The sequence below is a fragment of the Lissotriton helveticus genome, chromosome 10 (assembly GCF_964261635.1).
Source record: "Lissotriton helveticus chromosome 10, aLisHel1.1, whole genome shotgun sequence".
Taxonomy (NCBI): domain Eukaryota; kingdom Metazoa; phylum Chordata; class Amphibia; order Caudata; family Salamandridae; genus Lissotriton; species Lissotriton helveticus.
Window position 1 is genome coordinate 226,475,305 of NC_136071.1, and position 15,740 is coordinate 226,491,044.

The following is a 15,740-nucleotide window of genomic DNA, read 5'->3' on the forward strand; positions in this document are numbered from 1 at the left end:
GATAACACCACTGCTTGCAGTCTAGGGCAGAGGTCTTCAAAGTGGGGCCTAGGAGGACCCATATTTTTATTCTGAAGGGGGGGCGGGGTTGCTGTGCGAAGCTCTGACCAAAATGAACATTTACTATGCTCCTGGGGATCAAAGACAAACATTATAAAGAAAACAGTGATGTGTTTTAGTGCAAGAACTAATGAGCAATTAGTAATGTTTTTGTCATTCAGGTATCAAAGTGGGAACGCATGAGAACCTAATAACCCTTAAACTCTCTTACACTATGAGTACTTTTACACTTTTAGGGAAAACAGACTGCTAATAGCATGGTGGAAATAATATTTTGATTAAGTCATTAAAAGGAATAACTAAACATAACTGCAACGAGCAAATTGTTAACCATGCTGCAGATTGTTTTTCTTTTTTCTGCAAGAGGGGGCGTGGCATTAAAACGCTTGCAGACCACTGATCTACAGGATTAATACTACGTGTTTTTAATCCATTTTTTCACAATGTTATCCCAAAACATAATGTAATAAAAAAAATACTATCATATGAATTAATAATTCAAGCCTAAAAACAGGCTCCAAATGCCAAAGTGGTTAATGATGACATCCTATCAAGTGAAGTTCTGCAAAATAGATTAGCGAGATTCAAATGTTTACAGTGTGGTGTTGTGGTTACTGGCCATGCACAACAGGCAATATCTAGTGGGAGCCTGCAAACGGAAACTTAATGAGGTGCTCTCTGGGGACCCGTGTGGTAGTACCAGTTCTGATTGTCACTTTTCGCTGACAAGGGTAAACAAATAGGTGGCGGTCCAGTATACACAGTTCTATTTTGTTTCCATTTTACCAGGGGAGGAAGTTGCTGTCTATTCTTTGCATAATGATGCCCAAGTAAATACAGGCAGAGATTGACTGAAAATTCAGTTTCCAGTGAAATTCAAGAAATTTCACATGTCCAATTTCCATAAAGGTAAGCTATAAACATGCTTATATACACACACTGCCATGAGAGTCAGACTTGGGAGACACTTTATATTGTCACAGTGTGCCCCTCTCCACCCCCCAAACCCCCAACTACCCTTCCTTCACCCGCCAAAAAAGATGCTGCATGTCTCACCACCCCCAACCTCCCAGTACAATTACATACAGGTTCCTCTGGTTAACTGATTATGCATGTCAGGCACACAGGACAGGGATCTAATCCAAATATAGCCAGCAAGCAAAACAAATGAACCAAAGAAAATTGCATTTGGATATAAAGGACATTTTTGCATAATCAAGTTACAAAAGTATCTTATAATGTTCTGCTACCAATGGTATAAGATCCTGGAAGAGCTATAGTACTCAAACACTACATTCAGGAGCCAGTACTAATGGGCTCCTGCTCATGACCAACTCACTGAGAAATGTTGTGATATTTTTACCAGATTAAAAAAAGCTTACCTGGAAACCGTCTGGATGATGAAGACATCTTTTCCCCTCACAGACTCCTGAATCTGTACTCTTGTTTCTTTGGATAAATGAGAAATGGCCAGATTATAAATATATTCTTATGGATAGAAAACAGTTCTCATCATAGTAAAGTAATGGCAAATATGAGGAAAAGAAACTAAAATGCCTTATTTGAGTAGACACTTTGAATAAAGCTGGTCTGTTTTCCAAAGTTCAGAAAACAAGTGAAGTGAACATTCGAGATTTCATATGGTAAAGAGGTGGCCTGTATAATAATAGAAATGTTAAAATATACAATAAATAATAAACTGCTAGATACGGTGTCGAGTAACATACCAACACATGGTGAGAAATTCTTACTGCAACTTCAATGGAAGCCAGCTCATTCCCCAAGATTGCACAGAGGAAGGTAATCATGGCAATGAGACACCAAGAGGCGTGGCTAGGTAGGTATGAATAGAAAGGCAAGCAAAATCTCACACATATTAATTCCGAGTGTTTTTAAATGGCTTCTTGAACTAGTGTTCAGGGGCCCAACCAATAAAAATAATTCTCAATATCCATAAATGAAGCACAGTTAGGACTGATTGCATTTGCGAAAGATCGCACAACGTATTGAATAGAGGGCAAAATTAAACATATCATATGTTAGGAGAGAAAACAAATATTCCCTGAGCAGTAAACTGAAGATCAGAATGGAGTGCACATCCACATTTGTTACTAGTTTACCTTCTAGCGCTACAAATGAACATTCAAACTGACCAGTTTAAAACCGCATTCTAAAGCTAGTTTATGGTAGTCGAAATCCTTTAAAACAAAAACAAGGAAAAACTGAGGATTTGAGGAAAAATATCAGCTGTATTCGTTCTATTAAAAATGATAGATACCCTTTGCAAGAAGCAGTCTTGAAAGCAAACATCTCACCTCTGTTTGGTTCTTGAAAGACTTGCACTTTCCCAAGTTCTTCCCCTAATCTCCTGTTGATAGAGACAAAAGAAATAGCTATGTAGACTGGAAATGACACATCAAAGTCACCACAAGCCCATGATTCGAACTGAAATAGAAAAGGTAACCATGCCACCACAAAATTCACATAATGGTTCAGCGCTGCTTGCAGTACAGACAACTTGCCTCCAGATCGAATGACAATAGCTTTTCAGTCTAAACTATTATTTGATATAAGTATTTTAAGATATGAATTAACTGCATTTTCAGGGATTATTCATATAAACAATGTTTCAGCCTGTAGGGATTGCCAGAATGTAGCCATCTACCCAAAACAGCCCTATTATACACAGTTAATTTAAAGATGCACAAATAGCTAATGGGAACAATATGCCTCTTCTTTCACTCCACAATTCATCTAGATAACCCAAATCGTGTAGCTCTGCAAATTCTTTTCTAACAGTCTTTAATCTATTTGAATAAAGGTGAGTAAATGCTACTGCACGGAAGGCATTTTTGTATCATTTTAAAATGACATTGTAAGAATGGGTGGAGAGGTTTCGCGGATGCTATACCCTTGAACATCGAAGCATTTGCAGTACAGAAGATCCCAACCAAGACCACAGGGCTGACTTTCACCCAAATGATATGAAGACAATGCCCCAGATCCCAGTACCATTTATTGTATGTGGACTAAATGCAGTCATTGGTTCTGAACATGGTCAAAATTATGGTAATATTCAAAAACAGTCGACGTAAATAAAAAAATAAAAAAAAGGAAAAAGGCTAGATTGACCATTACGCTACTATGTCCTTGACAAATACCCTAATTAGTATCACTAGGTAAATGTATCCCTGAACAATAAATTACTGTCTGCTCGACAACAGTTTCTGAAAAGAAATAGCAACCTCTAAAAAGAGGGTTAGTTCACTGGACTATTCTATTATAGTAAATTAATTGGTTATTCAACATGTGCAGATAGTTCTCTAGAATTGGTGTTTTATACATTTAAATGTAGTCCAAGAAAGAATATATCCTACAACTGCTCTCTTACTGACATCTCGAAGTTCACTGCTTAACCCAGGTCTGGAATATACTAGGATTGTCCTCTTACTGACCTCTGAAGGTTCACTGCTTAACTCAGGTCTGGAATCAGCAGCAGATAAGTTTACACACCTTTAATTACTTTGTTGTATAAAGACGCCTTTGAGAGGCAGTCATCTAAATTCAGACAGGTATGTATTCCTGCTTATTTAGTTAGATGCACAGCTAGTGCCACAACGCACTTAGTAAGGCTGCAAGGACTAGGTGGAGGCTTCAGAATTGAGCCAATCACATTCCTCCATCTTGAGCATCAGGAACTGACAATGTTTTTGTGGGTCGGGTCGAGGAGTGCCCCTTGCTTAGGCAGAAAACCACTACTGCAACGCTCCGAACCAAGTCTCATACATCTGAGCGATAATCGAGAAAAGAACCTGGAAAAACAGATCATATTGACACCCCATTATATTTCTCAGGGACAACAAGACCTTCTCAATCGAGGGAATTTATTAACATTAATAGCTGAAATTCCGTCACTGAAGCATTTGTCTACTTCCGACTTGTTGTCAATTGAATTTCTCGAGAAAGAGGAGAATAGTAGTACCGAAAAAACATTATCAACGTGGAAAAACAAAGATATCGTAGCACTAATAATGAATGCAAGAGAAATTTTTGAAAGTTGGGGCATCACAATGACAAGACCAGTAAAGAGACGATATCCCATACCTCTACTAACGGAGATAAAGAGAAAAAATAGAGAGGAATTACAGATCGTACCTGCATACTCAATACTCCATAACCCAAGAGGGAAAACCACCCCGGCTAGAGAGGCTACAGTGAGTCCTACTCTTCTACAAGAGGACAATAAATGGAACTGGATGGCTACAACCTTAAATGTAAGGAATATGGAATGACCAACCGCAAAGGTAAAAACCTCCACCAGGAATAACATAAGATTTTTATCTTGGAACATCGCGGGTGCCAAAAAAGAACTAGAGGAAGACACAGCCCCATCTTATTGGGAGTCTTATGACATCATTACACTCCAAGAAACATGGATGCTGGAGTGTAAGGATGTACCCAACTATACTCTCCACCAAGTAAAAGCCACCAGAACACACAAGTGTGGAAGGCCGAAGGGCGGTTTAGCAACCTATATTTCAACCGCGCTAAACATTCACACAGAACAATTACAGAGTACTCCACAAGACGTACAAGTTATAAAAATGGAACAATGCCAAAAAAAATACAACAGTAATTCTAATAAACTTGTACATTCACCCGAAGCTAAAGAAAAAAAAGGAACAAATTGAAACTTTAATCTCATTAGTGGCCTAGATCAGATTTGATAATCCAGACTGGGAAATAATTATAACTGGTGATTTTAATTCAAATCTAATCTATACACCAGACAATGATGATCAGTTGTTAGTAGACAACGAGCAATGGTCCATTCCTCCACAAGCATGTGCAATAACAAAGAGACAGGACATAAAGGGGCAACAGTTGGGTCAGACACTGGAACATCTAGGCCTGCGAGTCCTAAATGGTAGAACAAAAGAAGACAATCCACCACACTGGACCTATCAAGGGACTCATGGGCAGTCAATTTTAGACTACACTATGTTAACTCTTCCCCTAATGGCGTGCGTGACGAAATATAAGATTAAATACTCCACACGAAGTGATCATGCATATCAAGTATTGGAACTGGAACTAGGTTATAATAAACATAGTGCAGCGCCTGTGGAGCTGGGTCAGCTAACCACAGCAAACCTTAAAAGAATTCGATGGTCAACAGAAACCCTACCAGAACTATCAACATTGGCAAAAGAAATCGTCAAAGCCACAAATATAATAGGCAAAAACGCAGTAGAATCTTGGTCTATTTTCACCGAAACGCTATTGTTTAAGGCACCAAAAATAAATTTCGTACAGACTAGGAGGATTAAGCCTAAAACAAATATGTCTAGAACAGCCTACATATTAAGGAAAGAATTAAGAAAGATGGTGAGAAAAAATAATACACAAAACACCCCCAAATATACATGGCAGGATATAAAGATCGCCAAAAAACAGTACAAAAACCAAATTTGGAAGGACCTTAAAGCACAACAGGAAAGTCTCTGGACAAAATTACTTTTCAGTGCCAAACAAACAAATAATAGGCTTTTCTGGGAACAAGTTAATAAATTGATAAGATCAAAAAAAGTGATAAATAACGCATCTATATCAGAGAATGCGTGGGCATCCCATTTTAACTAAAATATTTGATGACCAAACAACATCCGGGAATCAGCCAATCACATTGTGTACCAAGGCCTTAAACACAATAAAGAATGTTGCTGGATTACTAGACCACGGAACAACTGCACCCCAGGAAATTCAAAGCCATTCAGTAGAAGATATTACAACCATAATAAAAAAGGGTCGCAACGATGGCGCTCCAGGTCCAAATGGCATCCCCCAGGCCATTTTTCGGACGGATCCAGAATACTGGGGGGAATCGCTGCATGGTCTATACAATGAAATCACCTTAACAAATACCCTCCCGACAAGCTGGAAGGGCTCAATCATTAATCCGATCTACAAGGGTGGTGAACGAACAGAGCCGGCAAACTACCGGTTAATTGCTCTCATGGACGTGGAAGCAAAATACTTTGCCACACTAATCCTGGAGGATCTGGTGGAATGGTCCAATACAAATGGCCTGATTCCTGTTAATCAAACAGGATTTCGTAAAGGTTGTGACACCACAACAAACATTTTAGCTCTGGTAACTATGGTCGATAAATGCAAACACCAGCGAAGATTGGTACATGCATGTTTTATAGACTTTAAATCGGCGTTCGATCGAGTGAAACATGGACTACTGTGAGCAAAACTACATAAACTGGGGCTTCCGGAAACAATATTATGCCCTATTATCGAACTCTACACAAACACGTGGGTCCGTGTAAAACTAATGAATGGTACCAAATTATCAAAAAAAATACCAACGGAGATTGGATTAAAACAAGGCTGTGTATTAGCCCCCCATCTATTCAATCTTTTTATGGCCGACCTTTCACCTCGATTGGATCAAGCAAATGCTCACCCAACACGGCTGGGAAGATTACCCATAACGCATCTTTCATATGCAGACGATATAGTTCTGTTTAGTCTGACCCGTGTAGGCCTTCAAAGGGCACTTAACGAACTTTTGCTGTTTGCTAACACCAATGCACTAGAGATCAATGAGACAAAAACAAAAACGATGTCGTTCACAAACAGCCCACGACTACAGTATCAATTTAAATTAGGAGAAAAGCGCCTTGAAATAGTAAAAACCTATAAGTACTTAGGGGTATATATTGACAAAAGTCTGAACTTCCAACCACAGATGCAATCTCTGGGTAAAAAAGGAAATGGAAATATTTATGCCTTTTGTGCTACTGCGAAGAAACTACACGGCCCGTCATTCTCACCTTTAATCTCTGTGATGGCCGCAAAACTCCTACCGTCAATCACATATGGGAGCATAGCGCTAAATGGGAAAGATGTCAAAATCTTAGATTCAATACAGACAAAGGCATACAAAAAAGTGTTCAGGCTACCACAGTCAGCAGGTCCGACTTGAATTTGGCCTAATCAAGCAGGACATTGGGAGAAAATATGCGATAATTAAAACTTGGTATAAACTATGGCAAAATAGATCCAATCTGCTAAATGATGCCCTGTGGCAAGCCCAGGAGGATCCAAATTCAAGTTAAGGTAAATACTTAAAAAAGGCATTAGATGATACGAAGATGAAGGAGTTGTAGTCTAAGAACCCGTCATTTCAAATTTTCCGTGGCTTAGCAAATAAGTCATCAAAACTGCAATCATTATTGGCAGACAAAGCCACCTTAGCAAAAAGATCACACAGATGGATGGTTCTCCAATCATATACTACACTTCGACCGGCGGAATACCTCGGCGCAACATACTCGCCGCACTTAAAACTCAAATTAATGGTATCTAGATTTGGAGTATTGCCAAGCAGAGTGGAACAACCATTATGGAAATACAGTGGCCCCAAATCGTGTGGTTTATGTGAGGAAGCCTGGCAAGACATCATCCATCTAATATGCGTTTGTCCTAATTTAAAAATGCAACGTATGCGATTACTGAAAAAGGCATTTAATGACAGAGGTATTCGAACATGTAGAGGGGCAATAATTAAAGGACTCGGCACGACTGACCCTCAGCTGGCTTGCAAAATAATTAAATTTTTACTGTATTATGAGACAAATTTTAAATTGACATAATGAGAAAGACATTGCTGTTGTTTACTAAGATAATGTTTGATTTATAAGTGGGTTCATGCTTTTTAGAAAAAAAATCATATCATTCTTTTAAATATTTTATATTGACCATATATTTGTATTATGAAATTGTTATGGTTTTAATTAACTTAAACAATAAAGATATTCTGATTCTGATTCTACTGCAACAGTCACTGTGTTAAAAGGTCGTTTTCAAATTATTTTGTTGATGAATCCTAAATCCATGAAGGTCTCGATGCAAATGTGCTACTTCCACACTGTGAAGTACAGGAAGAAATGCAGTTTTTGAAGAACTGCTGAACGGGTCTATGGGGGTCTCCCTAAAGAAACATTTGGAAGGAATTGCTAAACTACATCTCAGGAATTGATTCTTTAATCTTCAGAGAATATGAACGCCGTTGGACTTGAGGGAAGTACAGCAAGGAGCAACCGGCTACAGGGATTGTAAGACCATTGACACAAACGTGAGGGTAACGTCCTCCTATATTAAAAATATCAGAGTTCAGCAAGTTCTAACGTGGGATTTACTATTACCTTCCTATACATCATATGGTCCAAAGAAGAATAGGATCTTGAAGCTGAAACACTCCATTAGAGCCAGGTATATGAGACTGAGGTGGTTAGTGGTCCCGCTCACATCACTTAAGTATGGCCAAAGTATGATTATGGCTAGAAACAGTAAATGTTGTAGAGGCTGCGGTTACTACAATGAGACACTAGTAAACATATGTTAATGTCCATATTTGCTTGACCTACGCAGACATTTTTTACGTCTCTGCTTTCTTAGACTAGTTATTCAAACAATTTAAATCTGCAGTCACTGAGTGTGTACAGGGCTTAGATTGGCAATTGATTTGACGACCGATCAAATATTTAGATCTGGCAGTAAAAAGGTAGCCAAAGGGGAAAGATGGCTGCCTACTAAGAACTTAGGAAATAATATAGGTGACTAAGGCTGAAAGTAGTGGTCAATGTGCTAATTGATAGTGGCACTAGCATTTCATTCTTTGTCTGTCTGGACCTTTTATGATCGTCATTTTATCTAAAGCAATGTCGTTAGTGAATATATGTCTCACCTACTTGTATTTTATTGGTATTAGGGAACAGTGGTTGATTTATTTTGCACATTGACACGTATGTTTTAGGACAATCTCAGCATAGTTTTAAGGTTATTTTTATGCACCTGGGATGCATATTTTAGGTCCGTGTTTGGCAATGAATAGGTGCATAGTTTTTTTTAATGCAAAAATCACACGTTTCTTTTTAAATGGGTTAATAAATAAATTGATTCAGACTATTCTAGGTTTTTGTACATTTATTACATTGAAGGTATCATGTTATTAAGATTGCCTAAAATGCTTGTGAGATTTTGATGATTTTGTAATGATTTTAATTAATCGAACAAAATTAATTATCTATTGATCGATCTATCTATCTATCTTTGAAGTCAGTACCAAGTCCTGCAATGTCACTCAGTGCTGTACGGAAGGCGGCGACTAGAGTGGCCCAATGGTGGGAAAGGTGTCGGCTGGTGCCAAACAGAGTTCTGTTCTGGACGCTGAGGCTTAACAAAACAAGACAGGACGTCAGATTACTCTAGTGATTACTGGTGGGAAAGGATAGAGGATGGCCATCTCACCTTATTGTGTAGGCTGACTGAGCATATACTTTTTTTTTTTTTTATTTGTTTATTGGATTTTTGGTTATTTCGTACAGTCATCATGACAATGATTATGCAGTACATTGATACATTTCTGCGAGTATATAATACCAGTATAGGCCAAACATACATTATCATACATTAATCCTGTGCCGGTCGAACCTTCCATGCAATTCAGTCCGTTAGTGTATCCCAGCTACCCTCCTTCAATTGCATCGGCTCCCCTTTTACAAAGTGGGGAAACCTTCGTGGATATCAGTCTCATCCCTCATAGCCGGCTAACGGCACTGTGTCATGTGGGCACGTGTTTTGGCATCTCGGGCATAGTCAACGGGCCCACTAGAGATATGTTCCAATAAACCGCTGGATAAAAAAGGGGGGAAAACCCCTTCCAATCTGAACTATTTAACTGTTCCAACGTGTGGACCGAACTTGTCGGGGGGGAGGAATTGGTGGAGAGTAGGGGGTCACTAACCCTGTTGCTGCGGGGATGGGGTCATCCCCAAGTATATTCTAAGGTAGTGTGGGGGGGTATAGCTATGCGTTGCGTTGCGGGGGTCTCAGGGTACGGGTCCTGGCATCCTGTGGAGTAGCTGGTTATGGTGTCACTGAAGCTAAAGGGGCTGGGTTGGCTATGGGGGCCGGGGATTGTGGGGCCGTTTGTGTCTCCTGTGGGCGTGTTGCTTCCTTGAACTCGTGTAGTAGCTGGGCCCACTCTAGTGATTTAGGGTGTTTGCGGTGTCCTTTCACCTCCTCGTCACGGAGAGTCTCTTCCTCCCCGCCCCCCATTTATCCACGCTGCGTCCGGTGGTCCCGTGGGGGACCTCCAATGCATGGCTATCCCCCTTTTTGCCAAGAGAATGGGCAGGGACAGAAAGCAACATTGCACTTTCTGGGTTTTCCACCTGCGGAAAATCCCAAGTGCGCAGGCCTCCCATGTGGACATGGTCGTAATGGCCGTGATGCCTTACAGGGTTCGATGGACCTTGTCCCAAAACCCCCGAAGTATGGGGAAGTCCCAGAACATGTGTTTAAAATCTGCGTCCGGGGTCTGACAGCGGGGGCAGGCAAAGTCCGTGTTGGGAAAGAATTGATGCAAGCGACGTGGCGTGAGACTGACTGAGCATACACTTAATCAGTATTCATCCTATGAAGTATGAGGTGTGGAGCTCAAACTGGGAGAGGAGACTTGGCAGACTCCCCCTGGGATTTTCTCCTTAAATCCATATCTTTCTTCATCTTGAATGAATCCTCTTTTGCAGCTTCCCTCTACTGATCCTAGAATCCTTAAAAGAAAGCAATGTGTGTATGATCAGCATGAAGGCTGCCGTCAATCAAAATGTAAGATCCATTGCCAAAAATAAAATGTTAATTTGGAGTATTCTAAAGGATAACCACTGGGATATTGTTTTTCTTTCCAAAACTTAGCTTAATCCCTGCTAATACCCTACCCTTGCTATTCCGAATGACTACTCCATCCCTCATTCAGATAGAGTAGGCACAATTGTGGGGGAATAGCCGTTATTAATGGTCTAAATTCCTTTGCGCTAGTCAGCACTGGATTAAGTACACAGCTGTTTCGGGAGTCCTCATTTATCATCCCACTTATACTAAATTTGACTATTTATTGTCCACTGCAATCAAGCCCCTTTGTCTTCAACATGATAATTTCGTGGTAGTAGGTGTAATCTACATGTTGATGATCATAGCTGTAAAGCTGCAGAACAGCTTATCGAAACCCTTTCTGACCATAGCCTTGTGCAGAGAGTCAAAGGTCCTACTCACAAGGAGGGGGCAACACGCTCAATATATATATATATTTTTTAACATTCCTGCTTCAGAAGTTGGTTTTATAATCCCCTTAGCTTGGACTGACCACTTCTTAGTTCCTTTTAGTTTAGAGCTACCCAGGCTTAAAAAAAACTGAAGCCATGTCTCTATCGCCTTTGGCACTCCACTGCTGACTACACCCTAAACACGGTATGCTCACAAAAAGTGGTTAACCAAGTGGCAGACATTGATTTGGCTGCATCTTTCTTTAATTCTGACCTTTATACTACTACTGATGATATAATGCCTTTGAGAGCGAGTAAAAACAGAAGGTCTTCTACTTCTCCACTCTGATTTTCCGCCACACTTGAAGCTGAAAAACAGAAGTGCAATGCTCTAGAGAGAAAATGGCAATGCAACTTCCTGGAGGAAGACAAATTTAGGTACACAACTGCTCTTAAACAGTTCAGAAAAAGCATAAAAAAGCCAAAGCGTCTCTATTCACCAAACAAATCAACAAAGCAGAAAACACAACTCGTACAATTTTTAAAATGGTCAACTCCATCATAAATCCTTCAGTACAAATTCAATCTACACCGACTTCACAGGAGTGTTGCTAACTTAACAGAATTTTTTCACGACAACAGCCACTCTAAATTTTCAAATACTAAAGATGTTCAGGTGGTCACTCTTGGACCAACCTCCCAAACATTAAACAGCCAAATGTTTTCTTTCTTTGAAGGATTCAGAGAATCTGATCCTGAAGGCTCATACTGGCTCACCGTTGGATCTTTGCCCACCTTACATTCTCAAAAGGGCTTCTCAGTCTTTGAACCTACAGATCAACACCCTCTTTACCTTTCTCTTGAGTCTGATTCAGTGCCTGCATGTTGGTAGGAGTTGTTGGTCCTTCCACTTTAAAAAACCTAAAACAAACTTGGACCCTTCATGTACTTGCCAGCAACAGATCTATCTCACTTTTCCCTGCTGGTGGGAAGAAGTTGGAATCTGTCGTTAATCACCAGATTACTAATTTTATCGAGGTAAACAAATGTGCTACATCCCTTGCAATCTGGTTTCCAGTCAGGATTCACAACAGAGACGGCACTTTTAGAAGCGAGTAGGTTTATGAAAATCTGCTTCGACTTGGCCACAAATACCACCATGATTCCGTTAGACTTATCGACGGCTTAAGACAGTGTCGCATGACATTCTCCTGCAGACTGGAAAAAGCAGGAATTATCTGCACCACATGGAAATGGATCACATTGTTTCTTACTAAAGGTAAGCAGGCAGTCGCCCTGCCCCCATTTACATCAGGGTATCGAGAGGTCATTTACAGAGTACCACAGGGGATCAGCCTTGAGCCTGTGTCTCATTAATATCTAGATGGCTTCCCTTGCTGCATCTGTTCAAGCATGGGGTTTCAATGTGGTGCCCCATGTTGATGGCACCCAGTTGATGTTTGCCTTCAAATACCTGGACACTTCGGTCTCAGCCAATTTTCAGGGTTATCTACAGTAGCAAGTTGAATGCATACATGCTGCTTCTGCTTTAACTCTGACATTTTGATATGTGGCTCCTCCTCCGCATCGGACCGGACCCATCTGTGGCCTGCTGAAACGGGACTCCGTCCTCAGCCCATAGCATTACTCTTTGACTGACCACCCCCACTCTGAAAAGAACTTTTACTTTGTAATAGAACGGGAAATTTGCAAAAACAAAAGCTAGAGGCCTTTTTTTCTAGATTAAGAACCAGACCTGATGTTTACTAAAGGTTAGGTCTATATTATGGCAGTTAGGATTGTGCAGAATTTTCTAAAGACTGTAGTCTCCTTGCACCTTCATTAGAATGACAAAACACGAAGTGAGCTCAAGCATGATGAGACCCTCCTACTGCTCTGCCTCAACCAGGTGAGCCACCAAACATCAGACAGCTTCAGAGAAACTGGCAACTATTAAATACTCCAAATTGAATATTTACTTCAGGGATAATATTTTATGTAAATTAACCCAAAAACATGGATGGGAATGGGCCATCTGTTGGGTGCTCGAACTGACTCAGTGCCCCTATACGGCCACAATATGTAGGTGTAACACAGGGACACAGCCAATGTGCCTGCAGGAGTGTTGGGTCTCAGATTAAACGAGTGCAAATCATGCCTGTTTCCCATTCTCCCTAGGACCCCTGAGGTGAATTTGATCATTGGTGGAGAGACACTAAAATAGCATGAAGACACATTTCGCTATCTAGGAATAAATATCCACCCTCAGGAGCAGAACTTACTGGATGGCAACATCACCAAGGAGATAGCAGTCCTCCTCAGCCAGATGGCTTTCTGAATGATATTGGCACTGTCAGTGATGGGAAATGTTGCACTATCCAAAATAGATGTGTTGGTCCCCTGGTTATTGTATTATTTTAGCGATCTTCCGCTCGATCTTTCGCCAAAAATGTTTTCACACCTTAGGTACCATGCAGGTGGGGATTCATTTGGCGTCATGAATGCCATAAAGTAGAATAGCAAAACTAAGGCCTGCAACAGACAAGGGAGGACTGGGAACCTCACATTCAAGCAGTTTTACCTAGCGGCACAGATACAATGGGTATGTAACTGGCTGACTGAAAATCAACTAGAAGACATGGCCATCAAAGCGGTTGTCTGGCAGTTGACGGAAATAACACAACATTTATCCCGGACGACCAAAGATTCTCCGTCTAATCCTTAATTCTTATGTATGGACCACCAATGTTTTCAAAGAGCTTTGCCTATCATGGCTAAGGAGGTCCTATATGCACCAGCTGATGGGACTTATAGGGAGCCCACTCACTCAGATGCACCTTGACATAAAGATCTGGGAAGCAGCCGGCATTGACACATTGGGCAAACTCTTTCATGAGGGCCCACTTTCGTCCTTTGATTAACTTCTGGAACCATTTAATACAAACAGGGGTCATTTCAACACTAACTCCCTTCATACCTATTGGAACATAGTGTCTACAGAACCACAAACACACACCATTATATAATTTCTCCATACTCTAGGAAACTGTTGCAGGCTCATTAGATGATTGGCCAAAGGTAAACATACACACATCCCTTTAATAAATCTTCGAGACACATGGGAGGAGAGGTAAGTAGGGCGTTTCATAAGGGAATGGGAGAGATTACTAGCATATCACTCAGAAGTATCCAGAAAAGCCAGGTTTAAATTCATACAAGTTAACATTTTACATGAAGCCTATCGCCAGCCAAAATAAAGGAGTACTTCCCTAACGTTTGCTGCCCACGCTGCAAAACTAATGGAGCTGACTTAATGCATATGTTATGGTCTTGTCCTGATCTATCCAATTACTGGTCCACAGTCATGTCACAGCTCATACAATTTACGAGACATACCACTCTAAACATATGGGAGGCATGCACTGCGCACGTTTTACCGCACCAAATAGCATAAAGTGCTAGCAGAAATTCGTGATCTGGCAGTACAACTCACAAAACATGCCACAACGCGCCGCTGGAAGGACAATAGTTCCCCTAGCCTTTATGAATGGCATCAAGAAATACTGACAAGGGGAAAAGCAGAAAGTAAAGCACATTGAAAAGAAGAAGTCCATAGGCTTGGCAAAAGCATATTATTGCAATGTGGGATACACTTCTAGCTGAATTCCAAAACATAACTAAAGAGGACACCCACCTCTATCATCCTATCTGACACAGGAGCATGACTGGCATAATACACTGTGCAGTGTGGTAAAGCTTCTGTGTTACCATAAGACACGCACTACAACTGTAGCTTAAGGTCACACCTGTGAGATGCTAGTGGCTGAAAATTATTGCCTCCATTCCACATTATGATGTTCCTGTTCAAGACACTGGATATTGACTTGCATGATTTCAACGCTTTGATTTGATTCAAGACGATTGTGAAAAAATGCTAGGTGCACTGTCAGTGATGGTCTCTCTACTAACAACTGATATGTGATTACTTTAACCTACCAAGTTAATTGACGTTAGTAAGAGCGATCGTCCTTTTTAATACTGCTTTTTTCCTGTTTTCTTTATCCTTTATTTTGTAGAGATCATTGTTTTTCACTATTTCCTATGTGACTACAAATGCATATAAGCGGGGTAATTTGTAAGCTGAAGTAGACTCTCTGGTGAATGCTCAGAGACTCCACTGCTGCAGAGGAAACAGAATAAATGATATTAGAGATTCCCCATGATAAACTACCTCCGTTATATGGAAACTTCTTCGTTTCAGCTTTAACAATTGGTGGCCCGTACAGAGATGAACAGGAGCCACTCCAGTCTGTTCTCAGCACCTCAGTGAATGAGCCAGCGTGGAGACTCCTACAAATACCGAAGTGTGCACCACAATAACAGGACTGGTTTCTGGGGTCTGCTTCTGTGGGGGGGGCTAGCTGAACGATCCCGTCACAAGGTGAGTGAGCAATGCTTCATCCCAAAGAACTATTGAGAGGTCAGGCACTGGGAAAGGGGGGCAGATAGGATAAAGGAGACAGAGAGGCGCTGATAAAGGGAACAAAGGGGGTTGGTGTT

At 40.7% G+C, this 15,740-nt stretch overlaps 1 protein-coding gene across 2 annotated transcripts in view; it reads right to left on the minus strand.

The window, feature by feature from the left end:
- PRPSAP2 (phosphoribosyl pyrophosphate synthetase associated protein 2) overlaps nt 1-15,740 on the minus strand; it is a 444,139-nt gene that overhangs the window by 322,510 nt on the left and 105,889 nt on the right. For both annotated transcript variants that reach the window (XM_078665175.1, XM_078665176.1), the window contains exons 3-4: nt 2,376-2,428; nt 1,443-1,509 (exon numbers count right to left, since the gene is read on the minus strand). In XM_078665175.1, the coding sequence (XP_078521301.1) occupies nt 1,443-1,509; nt 2,376-2,428 (120 nt within the window). The remainder of the gene's footprint in view (nt 1-1,442; nt 1,510-2,375; nt 2,429-15,740) is intronic.